At 40.7% G+C, this 16550-nt stretch overlaps 1 protein-coding gene across 2 annotated transcripts in view; it reads left to right on the top strand.

Annotated features, from left to right (window-relative positions):
- Positions 1 to 16550, top strand: part of zgc:109889 (uncharacterized protein LOC553542 homolog) — a 55771-nt gene that overhangs the window by 23701 nt on the left and 15520 nt on the right. For both annotated transcript variants that reach the window (XM_061709771.1, XM_061709770.1), the window contains exons 2-4: positions 1127 to 1271; positions 7094 to 7228; positions 15573 to 15726. In XM_061709771.1, the coding sequence (XP_061565755.1) occupies positions 1139 to 1271; positions 7094 to 7228; positions 15573 to 15726 (422 nt within the window). In that variant the 5' untranslated portion in view covers positions 1127 to 1138. The remainder of the gene's footprint in view (positions 1 to 1126; positions 1272 to 7093; positions 7229 to 15572; positions 15727 to 16550) is intronic.

Genomic DNA, 16550 nt, shown 5'->3' with positions numbered 1-16550 from the left:
TCAACAGTTTTAGTTTTAGTTATGTGCATTAAAATAAAGTAAAATAAAATACTTGCCCCCAGGCTTTAGCTGTAGTTACATAAAAGTTACAGCTATTGAAATAGTCAAAAAGAATATGCAATAATGCGAGACATGTGACTCCAAATTGGAAAATAAAATGCAACCATATCTGTATTGGCAGAAGGAGATCCAGGGTTTTGCAGAATACTAGTTAATGGCCAGTTAACGTCCAGTTGGGCCAGTTGGGTCTCTGCTGACCTGGATTAGATACCAGAAAAAGACTAAATAAATAGTCGACCGCACTGCCCTTACATTAGCCCTGAAACACCTTTAATATTCTCCCTCGGGGCTAGTTCAGCAATTATTTCAAAACAACTGTTTACAGGATAAAACAATGAAATTATTAAATTTCATATTTATAACTTTAACTTACTTTTTCTTATATTTTGTCATTTGAAAGAAAAAAACAACCCCTTTCGGGCCAGGGGGAGAGGATTTTATCAGATAGGCTACTTAATTGGCCCTGAAAACTAAATCTTTAAAATGTACTCATCTTATTTTGAAGGACACTGATTTTAAAATTTTCTATTCCTGATAGTTTTTTCATAACGAGGTCATCGGTACTGATAGTCCTGACACTTAATTTATTTGACTTTTTTTTGTAACTCTCTTACTTCTCCTTCTCTCCCCTACAGTCCCCGATAGTTTCTCTGGCCGCAGTAGCGGCTCATTAGCACCATTTAGAAACTTCCTTCCAGCTCGGTTGGCTCTTGGCTCAAACCAGCCACGCTGGCATTAGGCAGAATAATGAGTGGCTGTGCCCTGTGGCGGACGTGACACCTCCATTTCCATCAGAACTAACCCATTTTTTGCTTAGCTTTCCTCTTCCTTCCTTCCCTGTCAAAACTGTCATTTACATATGAGCACATTTTCTGCGGGATGTTTAAATATCAATGTCAGAATCTTCATGACAAAATTCGGTTAAGTAGTTTTAGAGACTGTTTTGAAAATGTAGGTTGGGATGTTCTACCACTGCGCAGACACAAGTAACAGCCAGTTTTACTTTTTTCAATAAAAAGCCCATAATAACTATATTTCTCCGTGTCGTTCTCCATTTCTTCTACAGCCGTAGAGCAGGATGCCGTTGGTGAAGAGGAACATTGAGCCACGGCATTTGTGCCGTGGGGCGCTGCCGGACGGGGTGACCAGTGAGCTGGAGTGTGTCACTAACAGCACACTAGCAGCCATCATCAAACAGCTGGGCAGTCTGAGTGAGTATAGTTCAGCGCATCCGTACCGCTACTGTTGTATTTTTTAGTTTGGATTTCAGCAGTTTGACTTGACGTGGGAGGAATTTTAATGAGAGCATTTTAATCCAGTAGACACACTTAGACCAGTCTAATGTTTGGTATTAGTTTAATTATGTTTCAACGCAGCAGTACATATCAGTTCACTTCATTACAGTACACTTTTTTTGTCCATTTCCACTGAATATTTTGGTACGGGTACCAAAACAACTGATCAGAACAGGCCCACTTTTAGCACCTTTCTATTCAAATGCCATATGGTGTACTTAAGGTGGAGTTAGAAACACTGTGGCCCTTTAACTGGTCTATGAAGGAGCTTCACTTCAATGCAATAAGGAATTGTCCCTCATACTCTTCCTTTAAGGGAAATCTCAAGGAATGGCTTAAAAGGTCTCAAATCTGTGATCATTAATTGTTTATTGTATTAACTATTGCAGTGTTGTGCGATTTCTAATTGTTGCTAATATTGTGTGTCATGTAATGTTGCTTGTATCTTTTTACTGAGTCTTGCAGGGGGACTGCCAAAGCAAATTAGCCTTTTGGCTACAATTGGGTGTATTTAAATTTTAAAATTTTTATCAATGTACAATGTCCCTCTACTAGGGCTGTTCGATTAATTGATTTTAAATCGTAATCGCGATTATGTAATTAGAACGATGTTAAAACGTGAAAATCGTAAAATCGACCACCGGGCATCCCTCAAGCCAGATGCGGTAGACCTGCTCGTGTTCCTTGCAAAAAACTTGCAAATGTGAATAGCAAATGTAATGACTGACATTACACACCTCTACCTCCTTCATGGGTTGCATTATTATTTAGCATGCAAAGACCCAGTTTAGTTTAATTAGAAAATGTCTTGTTTTATTTAATTGGAAATATAACTTACTGTATGTTTGCAAGTGCTGATTTGCTGATTTTTTTTTTCAGAGATAAAACTTTATATTTTATTATTTTTTTTTGCACTTTATTCATTCATTTTTGGTTTAATAAGAGCAAAGTTTGCACTTAAAGCCCAATGGGGCAAATGTTCAATAAAAAAACTGCATATTTGAAATCATTTCTTTGCCTTTTGTCAATTCACAAAATAATCGTAATCGTAATCGAAAATCGTATTTTGAGAGAAAAAAATCGAGATTTTATTTTTGGGCAAAATCGAACAGCCCTACCCTCTACACAAAATAAAGTGAAATGAATGAATGAATGCAAGATGGTTAAAAAAAAAAAAAACACACAATAAAACCTGATGCTCAAGGCCTTGTCACACCTTGACGATTTAGCCAGCGTGTCAAAATTAGCGTCCGTGGCCTCCACCTCCTCTCAGCGGACAGAATTCAACCATAAGCTGATCGTACGGGCAGACCTTCCAAACTGCAGCATAGGGGAGCCGCACTTTCCTCCAGGGATGAGTAGCACTCATGTTTAAAAATCTGCTCAAATCAAAAAAGACAGCTGGTAAAGAAGAACCAGACACTGGTTTAGCTTGAGGAGCTGCAGCGCTTTTATTTTCTGTACTAATATTGTGGATCCAGTTGAATCTAGCTACACTGTTCAGACTTTGTCCCGCACAGTCCCATGCCTTCACTCTCTCATCCACATGCCTGTCATGCGTATGCACTCTCACTCACACCAAGCTCAACCTGTTAGAGGGGAGTATGACGCTCTCATAATAAGGTGATGCTGATGTCGGAGGACAGTGAGTATGTATTCTCGTCTCAGCCTTACTTGGTCCTCCATCTCTTGGATGGACGTCTGCTGACCATAGTCTTGAGGTGACGTGTGTGAACAATTATCAACAATTGCATAACTAATGGCTCGGGTATCCAGGACGTATACGCAGAACACTGGCACGAATCAAGTTTTGATGACCTCACCGCATCACAACATATGCCAGCAGGCTTTATCGTGCTCTTCACTTAAGCAAATCCTACCCTTTTTTGACGTATGCCAGCATATTTGCAAAATTTTTGAGCTGTAAAAAGGCCCCTTAGCAAAGACTTGATAATTTGGTTTTATAGAGAATGAAAGTGCAGACGAGGAGATTTGGAAGAATTACTGAATATGATGCAGCCTCTCTTGGGATCATTGGAGAGGAAGAAGAGCAAATGGGACTCAATGGTGCAATAAGAAATGAAATCAAGACGGGTCAAGGAAAGGACGGCTGCTGTGGGAGTGTAGCGGACCATAAATGATCCGTGGCCCACCTCCCTCACTCCCCAATCCATCACACATCCATGGACTGATTTTCTTTCTCTTTTCCTAACGATCTGCATATATATTAATGGTTAGTAGCTTAATTGGCAGAACCTTTTAAAGTCTATGATATATGCATTTCAATCTTGCAGCAGATGTTAGTTTTTCTTGTGGGTCTTTGTGTGTGAAAGTAATTGTGTCCTCCTCCGGTCCTCTTTGACGGAGGGGCTAAAACCACTGATATTACACATGAAAAGGACAGGACAGGTAGAGAGAAGACAGTGATGGGTGCAGTATGTGGAGTATTATGACTGTGCGGTGTCTTTTTTTCTTTATTTTTGTCTGCATACATATTAATGGTTAATACAATGTTGGTAAGAACCTAAGGCATATACATATATATATATATATATATATATATATGCATTTTTAATATAAAATATAGTATGTATCATATATTTTTTAATATATCATATATATTTATTTTATTAATATATATATTATATATATATATGTATTATTTTTTTCATGTGGACGGGGGGGGGGGTTGACATCCGCTGCTAGTCCAAGACGCGAAAAAACACAGGGAAACGCACAACGAGCACACGAGCCCTGGAGATCTGCAAGAGAAAAAACAAACAGACACGAGAACAGGCAGAGACACAAGCAGCAACTATCCCAGGTACCCAGGACTGAATCGAAGCTAAGCTACCGCGACTATCTGTCCCCCAAAACTACGGAGTGAGTATGTAAGTGAGTGCGAAGATGTGTATGTCTGTGTAGCTGTGTGTGTGTAACAGTCAAAATGATGGTGTAACCCAGGCCACCAGCAACCCCACAGAGGGGAGAAGAGGGCGGGAGGAAACCCCCCCCCCCCCCCCCCCCCCCAGCGGCAGCCAAGGGGACCCCGTGACCGCGGGAAGAGGCAGCCAGGGAACCCACGGCGGTGGACCGGGACCCAGGAGAACCCCGACCACCCGGCCCAGGCCGGACATGCAGCCAGGAGGCCCTCACCTTCCAGGCCAACGACCCCCACCCAGCGAGAGGCCAGCCTGCCCGGAGAGACAGAGCCCCGGCCGCCAACGCGGGCAGGTGCACCCGCCCCTACGAAAGTGGCCCCCCAGAACCAAAGGAGCGCCCCGCCGCAGAGGCAGCGGGGGGGCCCGGGGACGGGCCCGGAGAGAGGGAACCCCCCCGACAGGGCGACACTGCAAAAACCAGTTTCTAAGAAAGTTTGACAAAAAAAAGCTCATTCAAGAAAATTAGAAGACTATTTTAGTTTTTTTGCTAGTGTTAACAATTTTAGTCTGGAACATTTTTATTTTTGGTCTTAGCACAAGAAATAAGGAAATATGTGTTTGGTAGATCTTTTTTTTTTCTTGTAACAATGCTTCTTGGCAATTAATCTTATACCATTGGAAAGCCAGTTTTTGATGTGGGTTGTGCCAAATCTTCTCTGCCATTGCCAAACAGCTTCTTTTGCTGCTGGTATTGACCAGATTGGCTAGCACCTGTGAGCTTGGGCCATGCTATAGTGGTCAGTAGGTGTCTGCTCTAAGAATCAGCATGCCACTTTTGACTGATCTGGATAGGGCCTGTGCCATAGCCCAACTTCAACTTGGTGATCCGCAAAAACAAATGTTGCCCATTGTGTGGGTCAATTTCCTGATAACTGGGGATGTCAGAGACAGGCCACAAAGTGGGGGTCCCAAGAAGACGACACCCCAAGAAGACCGTTCCCTCACCCCAACAGCACTTAGGTACCTTATACTGCTTTCTATAAATTTGCAGTACAGGTGTGCAGGACGATATGACCAACGGGTCTCTTTTTTTTTTTTAAAGATTTTTTTGGGCTCTAGTGGCCCTTTATTCAAGCTGCAGATTTGAAAGGGGTAGAGAGAGAGATTGGGGATGACATGCAGCAAAGGTGCGCAGGCCGGGATTCGAACCTGCGACCGCTGCAGGAGGACTGTAGCCTCAGTATATGAGCCGCTGCTTAACCCACTACGCCACCGAGCGGCCCATGACCAACGGGTCTCTGCCAGGACAATCTGGAACAGACTGCATTGAGTGCAATCTCCAGGCTCCGGCTATACTCATCCATTCTACATGTCTATAAAGCCTGGCATATTTAATAATAAAGCCTGGCATATTTAAGCTGTGATGTTCTCCAGTGAGGAAGATGTTTTCTGCAGGAGTGAAAGGAGGTTTGAGCAATTTGATTGTTTTTTTTTTCAAGCCCTGGTTTCTAGTTCAAGAAGGTTTGAAATGACCCAGTTTTCATATTTGTTTAGCACCCCATAAGACAGCGCACAACAAATATGATTTGCCAACAGATAAGTTATAGATATCACGGTAAATCCTGACTGTTTTACGCCTTGGTCGCAGTCTGTCACTGTTAGAAACTGATAGAACATCTCATCAGCCACCGGACCAGAGATGAACATGAGGTATGCATTTTTGTTTTTCCATCAGCCAAATTTAATGCCAATCCTTTTGACAACTAATTCTCAGTTTAAGGTATAAAGAAACCCAAAACAAAATAGAAAACTCAAAAAAGGAAGGAAAACAACTACATTTCCAGTTTGCCTTCAGGCCCATGTACCTTTCAGAGAAACCAATCCCAGTGTGTCAACCTGATCAGAGACCAGAAGTTCATGAATTCACAGCAATGTGCCTAAAAATGCATCACTCGAGACGCGATGGGTATGAAGAGGACCATGTTAGCATGTGTTGGCTTGTTGTATTAAATGGCTGTTATGGTGTTTTGTGAGGTTGGCCCAACATCACCTGGTTAAAGTTCCCGTAGATTCAAAGATTTCATGTGATTTATTGGTATCTTTTTCAAGTATATGCTCTTAACTAGTCTAAATGTGGTCTACATGGAGATTGAGATTGTCGTTACCTGGAAAGAACATAAAATATGTTGAACTTACTGTTCACAGAAAACATGTAAAAACTAGCCAATAAAGGGTGCTCGCTTCACAGTTTCCTTGGTATTTTGAAAAATTGGATCCATATGCTGAGGTAAATGTGTTGCCAAAGTGCAAAAAAAAAATCACACCTTGATGAGTCAAAATTGGTCGGTTTTGTGCACCTCTTTTTATGTTTTGTTCCCTGGAAGTGTTCCAGCTTCATTAGAAATGTTCATAATACATTTGAAAGCCTGGAAAAAGTTCAATCTAAACTTGAACAATACCAGAAGAGGGAGATCACCGGGTGGATACAGTATGTGGCCCCAAAGGCTTTTTAAATGTGATTAACAGACATGAGCTATATTGAATTCAGCGAGGGCTCTGCCTCGTCTTTGTAGCCGTGGAGATGAAAAAAGAGCAAAAAGACACTCGGAAACATAGATCAGGCCTAGTGATGTGGATGGTGTCTTCACCTACGGGAGCACAACAGGAGGCGAGTGTCCTGCAGAGGTGCAGGAGAAGTTCACGTCCAGTCCTCTGCAAGATATGAGTCTTCGCCTTCTAATCACACCCACAGTTTACAGGAAAAGTTGTGATCTGAAGCTGGTGACTGTGATTGTGTGAATTTACTTTGTTAAATCTGGTATCAAAGTTGATTGTAAGCGTGTGTTTCCTTTCCAGGTCGCCATGCGGAGGACATTTTTGGAGAACTGTTCAATGAAGCCAACAGCTTCTACCTGAGGATGAGCAGCCTGCAGGAGAGAGTGGACCAGCTGGCTGTGAAAGTTACTCAGCTCGACTCAACCGTGGAGGAAGGTGTGTTTGTCAATCCTGAGTGGCCAGGATTTTGTGCTTGTGTTTCACTTTTTTTTGTGCATTTTCTAAATTCTATGCACTAGTAATTGCATTACAAATACTTTTTATAATTTTTATATATTCTTTTTATAGTCGGTTCTCCATCTTACAACACACATAGACATGCTTTGCATGATGAGAAAAGACAGAAAGGTAGCCGTGATGTCATACTCTAAACAACTCCCTAAAAAGCTCAAGAGAAATGCCCTAGTCGTGTTTTATCCAGATGTTTCTTAAAAAACAGGTTGTTGACATTACAAAAAGCAATATTCCAGCTTCCGTCTTCAGTTTTTTTCGTAACAACTCAGAGTTTCTGTAAAAGTCTAGATGTGACAGTACGAGGAATCGGCTCGCTCGATTCTGCGATGTCTGTAAAAAACTGAACACTCTCCTTTCTCCGTTGTTACGAGGTTTCCACGCCCTAAAGTAGCTTAGCATGTCATTTTTGACAATATGTGAACTTGAATGTGTGACTAGAAGCTCAACCGCTGAAAAGAAGCGCCCAGAGGGGGGAGAAGTAGTAGGAATACACAAAAATGTCTTGGCAAGTTGGGCAAGCATTGGACATTTTCCCTCATTCAACTCTCAAAGATGGGGGGGGGGTTCTGTTGAAAGTAGAACAGACCCATATTCATGATTAAGAATTGAAGGCTGTGTGTGATAGTTTATGACTGATAGTCGTACTGCCTAATGCCAATTATTGCCAATGCCAATTATTGATGCAATCCTTCCCAAAGACCAAGCGGCCAGGCAGTTTGTAGGCACCATCCGTGAAACTTCAGCAGAATCTGACCAACTTTTACTCTTTTTTTTAAATGTAGACTCAACAGACAGGTTGTCTTAACTAAATAATCAGCTTACTAAGTATATGAAAACGTTTTTGAGGTCAATGGAGAACGTGATGTATTACCAGCTTTATGCAGACTGGAAACGACACGTCCTGCAGCACTTTCGAGCTATAAATTAACATTTTCTTTTTGAAGTCCAGGTAACGCCAGTAACTTTAATGTGCTTATATTACGTTTACACTAAAATTGTACATCAATCATAATCCGTATAATGGATTATGTCAACTAATCCCTGCAGACCTGCTTGGTGTCAGTTTTGTAAGTTGATCAGTTCAGCCTGTATGTTTCAGAAGGTCCAGATGAGACATAACAAAGTGAAAGCATGTCTTTCCTGGTATAAAAAAATGAAAATAAAAATAATAAATAGCCTTGACTACCACAGAGTCAATTGAAGCAAGCTTGAACACAGATTAAATGCTTCACATTGCCACAAAAATCCAGCTGTTAGCCAGTGTTAAATGGCTCTAGAAGCATGCATTTCTAAAGGTTACGTCTCTCGAGACGTGTGTGCATGTGTGGTGTTGTGCGTAAGTGGCCGTGTTTACTTGCGGTTGCTTGTTGTGTGAGTCATAACCATTATCTCCATCATTTAAGCTTTACACAGTCTCTGAAGGTCAATTCTCCTAATGTAGTAATTGATAGGCCTGAACACACACACACACACACACACACACACACACACGCACACGCACACGCACACACACACAGTATTGTTCGCAGGATGACTTAAACAGCCTCATTGACTTCAAATGAATCATTTTTTTAAGGAAGCATTTATAAAATCGTTACCTGAACATCTTTTTCTTTTATTTCACATCTCTGAATCTGTCTTTTCTTTCCTCCTTTAACTTATTTTTCATCTTTCTCTCCGGTCTCACCTCTTTCTTTTCAGTTTCAGCTCTTTTTACGCTCTCTTATCCCCCGTCGTGCTTCTCTGAGTCCTCGTTCTTCTGTCTCTTTTCTTTTTTCTCGCTGATTCTGCCTCGTCATTCTGCAGCACCGCAGCCTCATGCTGTCAGCGTCACAGCAGAACTAACAGGGATGAAAAAGAAAAGCTCAGCAGTCCTTCCTCTCATTGCTCTTTTTCTTCCAGTCTTCCTCGCCCGCTCGCACTCTTTCATCTCACTGTGTTCTCTCTATTCTTCCTCCTACGTGCAACCCTCGGTTCCGCTGTCCATCATTTCCTATCTCCTCGTCTTTTACCTTTCTATTTCCTCTCTCATCATGGTCACGGCTTGCATCCTCTATTTTTTTCTGACATTTCTACTTGCATCCATCAGTAACTGCTTTTTTTCCCGTCTCAATACATGAATGTCTTATGACATGACAAGAAGTTAAAAGAAAGGAAGGGATTGTTGGAAGTGTAAAGAGGAAGTACAGAAGGAAAAGAGGAGAGGAAATAAGAGTCAAGATAAGACAAGTAGGAAGATAGGAAGGAGTGGGAGTCAGCCACTCGACTTAACTCCATCCCCCTTTGCTGTGGGGTGTGTCTCTTTGACAGTCAGTGTTACAGCTAATATGAGGACAAGGAAGAGGATGCTGAATAATTTTACTCTCAACTGGTGTGTGATGTCATCGTTATCTTGCAAAGCTAAGCTGCTCACTGAACACCTATTTTCACACTTGTGCTGGAGTTTTTCAAGGTTGATAGTCAACCCAGACACCTTAATATGTGCTCTTTTCTTTTTCCTTTTTTGTGTTGGGTTGAGTATCTAATGTTACAGGTTGTTCAAACTGCTATCAAGTATTCACTACTATAACTACTACTACAGTGAAATACATGTGAACACCTAAACCTAGTGATTGCTAGTTTAGGTGTCTTTTTTTTAACCAAAATTAGCTTGAAGGATCGGTGTGTGAGATTGTGGGTTAAAATATTCCAAGATAACCTAGAAACAGCGGGAGAGTGAGAACAAATAGGCAGTGGTGGACAGTAACGGAGTAAATTTACTTGAGTACTGTACTTAAGTACATATCCAGAGGATTTGTACTTTACTTGAGTATTAGATTTCTTTGGTACTTATTACTCTTACTTGAATACATTTCCAAGACAAATATTTTTACTTTTACTCGAGTAAATTTCTAGGAAGGCTGAAAAGTACTCGTTACTTTCAGGTTTTCTCTTTTTTCTTCTTCCCTAAAATCCTATTGGACACAAGCTGTTTTTGTCAAAGGAGGAGACCTATCACAGTGCACGCTCTCCACTGGGATGTACGTAAAGCGGAAATACGTCAAGCCTCCTCAAAACGATACCGCCAAAGTAGCCTGCGTTTGTCAAGACAGAGCCGCATTTGAGTTATTGAAAGCAGAGATGTAGTTTTTTGTAAAGCAGTGGTCTTTGAGGGGGATCCAGACTTAGTTGGATGGTGCAGGTTCATTTGGTTTCAGTTCATGATTGTTAATAAACTCTGCTGTCCTCTTATGATCCCATTCATTTGATTTGTTTTTGGTGTTTCTGCAGGTTTTATATAACATTGTGGTTCTAAAAGCAGCACATCAGTGCAGCTGGTTTCAAAGAGTTAATTCTCAGGAACAAGAGTTAAAAGATCCTTAAATTAATTTAGAAAAAATATAGTAATTTACTGATGTGGAAAATAAGAAATTTACTCTTACTCTTACTTTTACTTAAAGTAAATTTAAAAGCATTTACTTTGGGATACTTAAGTACATTTAAAAGCAAGTACTTTTCTACTCTTACTCGAGTAATATTTTGACTGAGCTACTTTTACTTGTAACGGAGTAAATTTTGACCAGTAGTATTTGTACTCTTACTCAAGTACTGGGATCGAGTACTCTGTCCACCTCTGCAAATAGGTGCAGTCATGCCACAAAAATGATGACTATGTATTTGGCTGCTGAAATATCTACCGAGTTAGCGTGCTAAGTAACTAGCTTCGGTCAGTCCAGTGAGTAGTGATCAACATTAGGGCCTTCAATGATGACATTAAGAAGTTGCACCATTTATGGGGGTACCAAACACCAACCATCTAACTTCCAGGTTGAGGCTCATGCAGGACCAAGTTTCGTTGCACCTCCTCAACTGGCCACTAGAGGCTGACTCCAAAATCGAGTCAATCTCCACTGGCTCTCATGTTAAAAAGCCTACGTTTAGGGCAGAAATAAAAATGTTTAGTCTGGTTCAATAAATTTTTTCATACCACGGTATGAACTTTACAAAGCAACCACCTGCTTGTATTAGCCCAGCATCAGGTAATCGCGACTGTAATTTTGCCGTCCAATCAACATGTTAAACAGTATCCCTGTAAAAGGCTGATGGCAGCTCTGTAAATATTTTGGTGGGGTTTGGATAAAGGAGCTGGGAGCTTCCAAAGCAACATGGCTACGCCCCACACGAAGGTAAACGGGCTTCAAAACCCGTCTTCGGAAACCAATGGTTCGCGTGACCTAATGCTTCGTCCTTTGTACAGTCTGTGGTTGTCAGTCATGTAGGAACCACCCCCAAGTTACCCTTTAAGGATAGGTAAACAGAAACAGCAAGGATGGCTGAAGCTCCCACGAAGAGAATTTTGCATCATTGCAACCACCCGGTACAGGGAAAAAGACTTGTTTGCAAACAACAAAAAACAGCTCAGCTAAAGAGTAAATATCGGCATGACACAAAGAGATTGAGTCTGATGCAGAACGTGGAACATTTCTTTTAGATTGGTAAGTAACCCACTGCTGATGTTTGTTTGGCTTAACCTTTTTAGTGGTACAATAAGTCAAGTCACTATAACATTAATTCAACACCAAATGTATTGATCTCGATTATGTCCCGCTCTGCCTGCAGTAGATTTGACTCGTTTCAGAGTTAAAACCGCAAAAACAAAACCGAGTGAGAAAGACGGATCAGAGATCGTTTGAGAAATCTTGGCGAGAAAAGCAAAGTGAGAAAAAAAGAGAGAGGGATTTTCATTTCTTGGTCACAGATTCTGTGATAGTGTAGAATACTAATAATTAATTTTTTTCTTCACATTAAACATTGGTCCTTTAAACTATAATTTAACTGACAGTTGTTGCTGTGCTCACTTGTTTTTAAAAACCTCCTGAGAAGCTCCTTTTCCTTGGCTTGATTCCTTGTTCCTTATCCACATTTCTTTTTTGGGACCAGATCCTTGTTTTATTTTATGCAGCATCAGTCGCTTGTCACTCGTTTCCATAGCGACGTGATGCATGCAGATCAAAGTGTGAGACGGATTAAACCATTTTGTGCGAAACTGCAGGGATGAGAGATGGCTCAGAGGGAGACTCACTTTTTGCACCTCAGAAATATCCTATTTTTACCATTCAGAACGTTTCCAATGAGAACACCTCCCACTCTGCATTCTCAGATATCATTATGATATTAATATGATTGCTGAAATAGTCATGTAAATTCAACTGCCTAAATGTAAAGGTTAAGCTTCTGCAGTTGATGTCTACTTTGCTCAAATGAAAAGAAAATCCAAAATGCAGAATTTGAAGTCTCTGAAGATGTTTCTTGATAAAAGTTGCATTGGCAGCTGGTTTCAAGGGATTATTCTTCTGGTCAAAGGGGTGAAAGGTCAGCTCATACACGGAGCAGATATAAAACTAGAAGTTACACACACACATACACACCGATGGACACATGCACATACCTTTAAAGCCATTTTAGCAGACCGGTGGATAAATGCCACATTGATGTGGCTCCTTTAGTCTTATTATGTTGTCTTATTGTGATGTAAACTTCGCTTAACCTGTGTGAATATTTGTGAAAACAGCTGAGTGCGTTTAACCATTTTGTCACCTCTGGATAACTAAAACCTCTGACGGGGCTGAGGCACTGAATCAAACGCGTCTAGTCTCTCACTCTCTTTTTATCTCTGCCTCTGTTACACACAGATAACACACTTGCAGCATCGGCGTGTGTGTGTGCGTGTTCGTGTGTGTGTGTGTGTGTGTGTGTCTGTGTGTGTGTGTGTGTTACGAATGTGTAGTATACCCACTAAGCTGATGCAACATGCTGCATGAGCTAATCTGTCCCAGCTGTCCTATTATCACCTTCTCAGTGTGTATGTGGACATGTGTTGGTGTCATAGTACACACACTGTTAAGGATTAATCTGTGCATGTGCCGGGCCAGCCATTCTAGATCTTTTCCTTTTTAAACAAATAAATGAATCTGCTTCCTCTGGATTTAACTTTGATTTCCAGAGGTCGATATTGTTTAGAGATATGATCAATCAGAGAAGTGAACCATGGGATGCAGGCACTGCGAAAACCAGAGTCCCATCAACAAAAGTCATGCAATATGGCTTTTAGAGGAGAAGGAATTCCTGTGTAGGACTTCTGTTGGTTTTTCTGTACAAACGTGCAGCAGCCTTGGATCTTTTGAATAGTTTCTCTTGAGCACTCTTGTACGAGACGTTGCATAAAACCGCACCCACCTGCAATTGGTTCAGTACCTTCTTGGGTCGTGGTCTGAGGTTTCTGTTGGGTTGAGGATTCTTTTCTCGTGTTTGTTCTCAGATCTTTTAGGTTTGGGTTTGTTTGACTCATTTATTAGCCTGATAGATCAGACCCATGGGGCCCCCCGATCCAAGAAGCAGCATCAAAGGTTGCTTATCAAACTGCCTTTGTACGCAGTTGGTTGGTGCTACGACCAACCAGAGCAACTGACAAGACGTACTCAGAGGGACAAAAATGAGTCAACAGGAGCGTTTGCTGTTGGTATAACAGCAAAGGAATGATTTGAGCACCGTCTTCTGTTAAATTTTTGAAGTACAAGTCTGAATCTTTAACTATTGATATCAAAACCGATTCAAATACCCTTAAATGAGCGTCAAACTGTATTTCTACATATTTAATGACCTCCAATGGACGTACCTGCGCAGCAAATTTAAATTTGCTGGCAGTCTAGATTTCTAGGCCACTCATTCCCTGTTTTATTTTGAAAAACCTGGTTCCCAGTGTGTTTTGGTTCTAGTTTGACTGCAATCTACCCTGTTTGTTTGCAGCTGTGTCTCCTCAGCCTTGTCTTGGAGTTCCCTCCCTTTCTCCTTTTTAATCCCATAACTGTTATCTGGCACGATTTCTGCGCTAATTTACACAATTATTGTTTGTACATTTTTTTCATTCAAATTTATTTATCCATCTACTCACTATTTCTCATTGTTTTCTTTATGGAATATTTATAAATAGAGTGACAACAACTGACGACATAGAAGTCCCAGTATGTGTCCATGTAGTTGGCAAATAAAGCTGATTCGGAGTCTTCCTCGCTGCTCCTCCGTCTGTTTCATCTCGGCTGGTTTTGTATCCCGCTGTTTGCCTGTCGTCCCAGTTGCCATCTTGTAGGTTTTATTTGTGTTTGTAGGAGACCTTTTTATATTTTTGGATTAGGTTTAGGAGAATTGACCGTCAGAAGCATTTTGTTAATAATAAAGGACTTTTTATAATCCCTATGTCATGAGATCTCCTGCACTTGGGCCGTTAGCTCACAATTTTTAACAGTACCGATGGAAATGACTCAATGGGAAGGGTAAAAGTCCCAATTCTGCTTTCTTTTGCCATCTCTGTTTTTTTTAAGCATTTTCCTGCTTTCTCTGCTCGGCACCTCACCCACCCTGTCGGGTGCTCACGTCTGACACATGTATTTAAACCAGAAATATGTACAGTATCTGGAAATTGCAGCAGTTGTTTGTAATTGCGTTTGTTTAATTTTCAAAATAATCTTTTATATTAACCTTTCATAAGCTGCAAACATCACACATTTATTCTTGTTCATGCTGTTGATGGATGGAACCAGAAATGGAGTCATTAAGAAAACTATTGTAATTATTGTCACTTGTACTTCTAATAAAAGTGCATCTTGTTTGAATGAATGTGAAATCAGGCTGAGTGATAACTAAAATTAAATTGAGATTATAGTGGGTATAAAGTGTATTTAAGATTACAGAGCACCTAAATGCAGAATCGGCTTTAATCCCCAGAAGTAAATAAAGTAAAAACTTCAATCAAAAGTTCTGTCAATGATAAAGAATAATTGTAAATTTTCTATTCCTGTTTTTACTGTTATTCTCATTTTTTTTACAGCATGATTGTTCACATAAAAGATAAAAGCATTTTCTTGTGGTCTGGAAAACAGTGTCGAGATTTCCTCTTTTCTCTGTTCATCAAACTCATCAACTGGCATTAAACGTTGTAGTTAAGTAGGACCACCGTGGTTAATGTTTGTGCTGACGTCAACTGGAAAAACAAGCGATTATGCTCGCTTCCTTTAATCCCAATTTAATTCATGGCTGTAAACTCAGAAGATCTGGAACCAGAGGGCTGAGGACACTGCTGTAGATGCGGGATTTAGCCGCTAAGCCACCAGTACTTGAAGAGATCAAACAGCTCTTCTGAGGAATTATGATGCCAAGTACCGTCAAGAATAGACGGGGTATGATTTTGCTAATTTTCTTGTCTTTTTTTTTTCCTTTCTTCTGCTTCCAGTCTCCCTGCAGGATATCAACATGAGAAAGGCCTTTAAGAGCAGCACAATCCAGGACCAGCAGGTAGTGTCCAGGACCTCTGTGCCAAACCCCGTGGTTGAGATGTACCACCGCTGCGACAAGCCCCCGCCGCTCAACATCCTCAGCCCCTACAGGTCAGGAGCCCACCCACACTAGGCCCAATCCAGTGGTGGACAGTAACGGAGTACATTTACTTGAGTACTGTACTTAAGTACATATCCAGAGGATTTGTACTTTACTTGAGTATTAGATTTCTTTGGTACTTATTACTCTTACTTGAATACATTTCCAAGACAAATATTTTTACTTTTACTCGAGTAAATTTCTAGGAAGGCTGAAAAGTACTCGTTACTTTCAGGTCTGCTCTTTTTTCTTCTTCCCTAAAATCCTATTGGACACAAGCTGTTTTTGTCAAAGAGGAGACCTATCACAGTGCATGCTCTCCACTGGGATGTACGTAAAGCGGAAATACGTCAAGCCTCCTCAAAACGATACCGTCAAAGTAGCCTGCGTTTGTCAAGACAGAGCTGCAACAAGTCAAGACATAGACGCAACAATGGCTACGCCTGCGTCAGGGGAAGAAAGACAAAATCAAAAAGACAATAGGATGGTGCAGGTTCATTTGGTTTCAGTTCATGATTGTTAATAAACTCTGCATCATCTGCTGTCCTCTTATGATCCCATTCATTTGATTTGTTTTTGGTGTTTCTGCAGGTTTTATATAACATTGTGGTTCTAAAAGCAGCACATCAGTGCAGCTGGTTTCAAAGAGTTAATTCTCAGAAACAAGAGTTAAAAGATCCTTAAATTAATTTAGAAAAAATATAGTAATTTACTGATGTGGAAAATAAGAAATTTACTCTTACTTTTACTTAAAGTAAATTTAAAAGCATTTACTTTTGGATACTTAAGTACCTTTAAAAGCAAGTACTTTTCTACTCTTACTCGAGTAATATTT

This window comes from Cololabis saira, chromosome 20 (genome assembly GCF_033807715.1).
Source record: "Cololabis saira isolate AMF1-May2022 chromosome 20, fColSai1.1, whole genome shotgun sequence".
NCBI classification, from domain to species: domain Eukaryota; kingdom Metazoa; phylum Chordata; class Actinopteri; order Beloniformes; family Belonidae; genus Cololabis; species Cololabis saira.
Note: the sequence above shows the minus strand (reverse complement) of the source record. Positions and strands in the feature narration are given on the sequence as shown.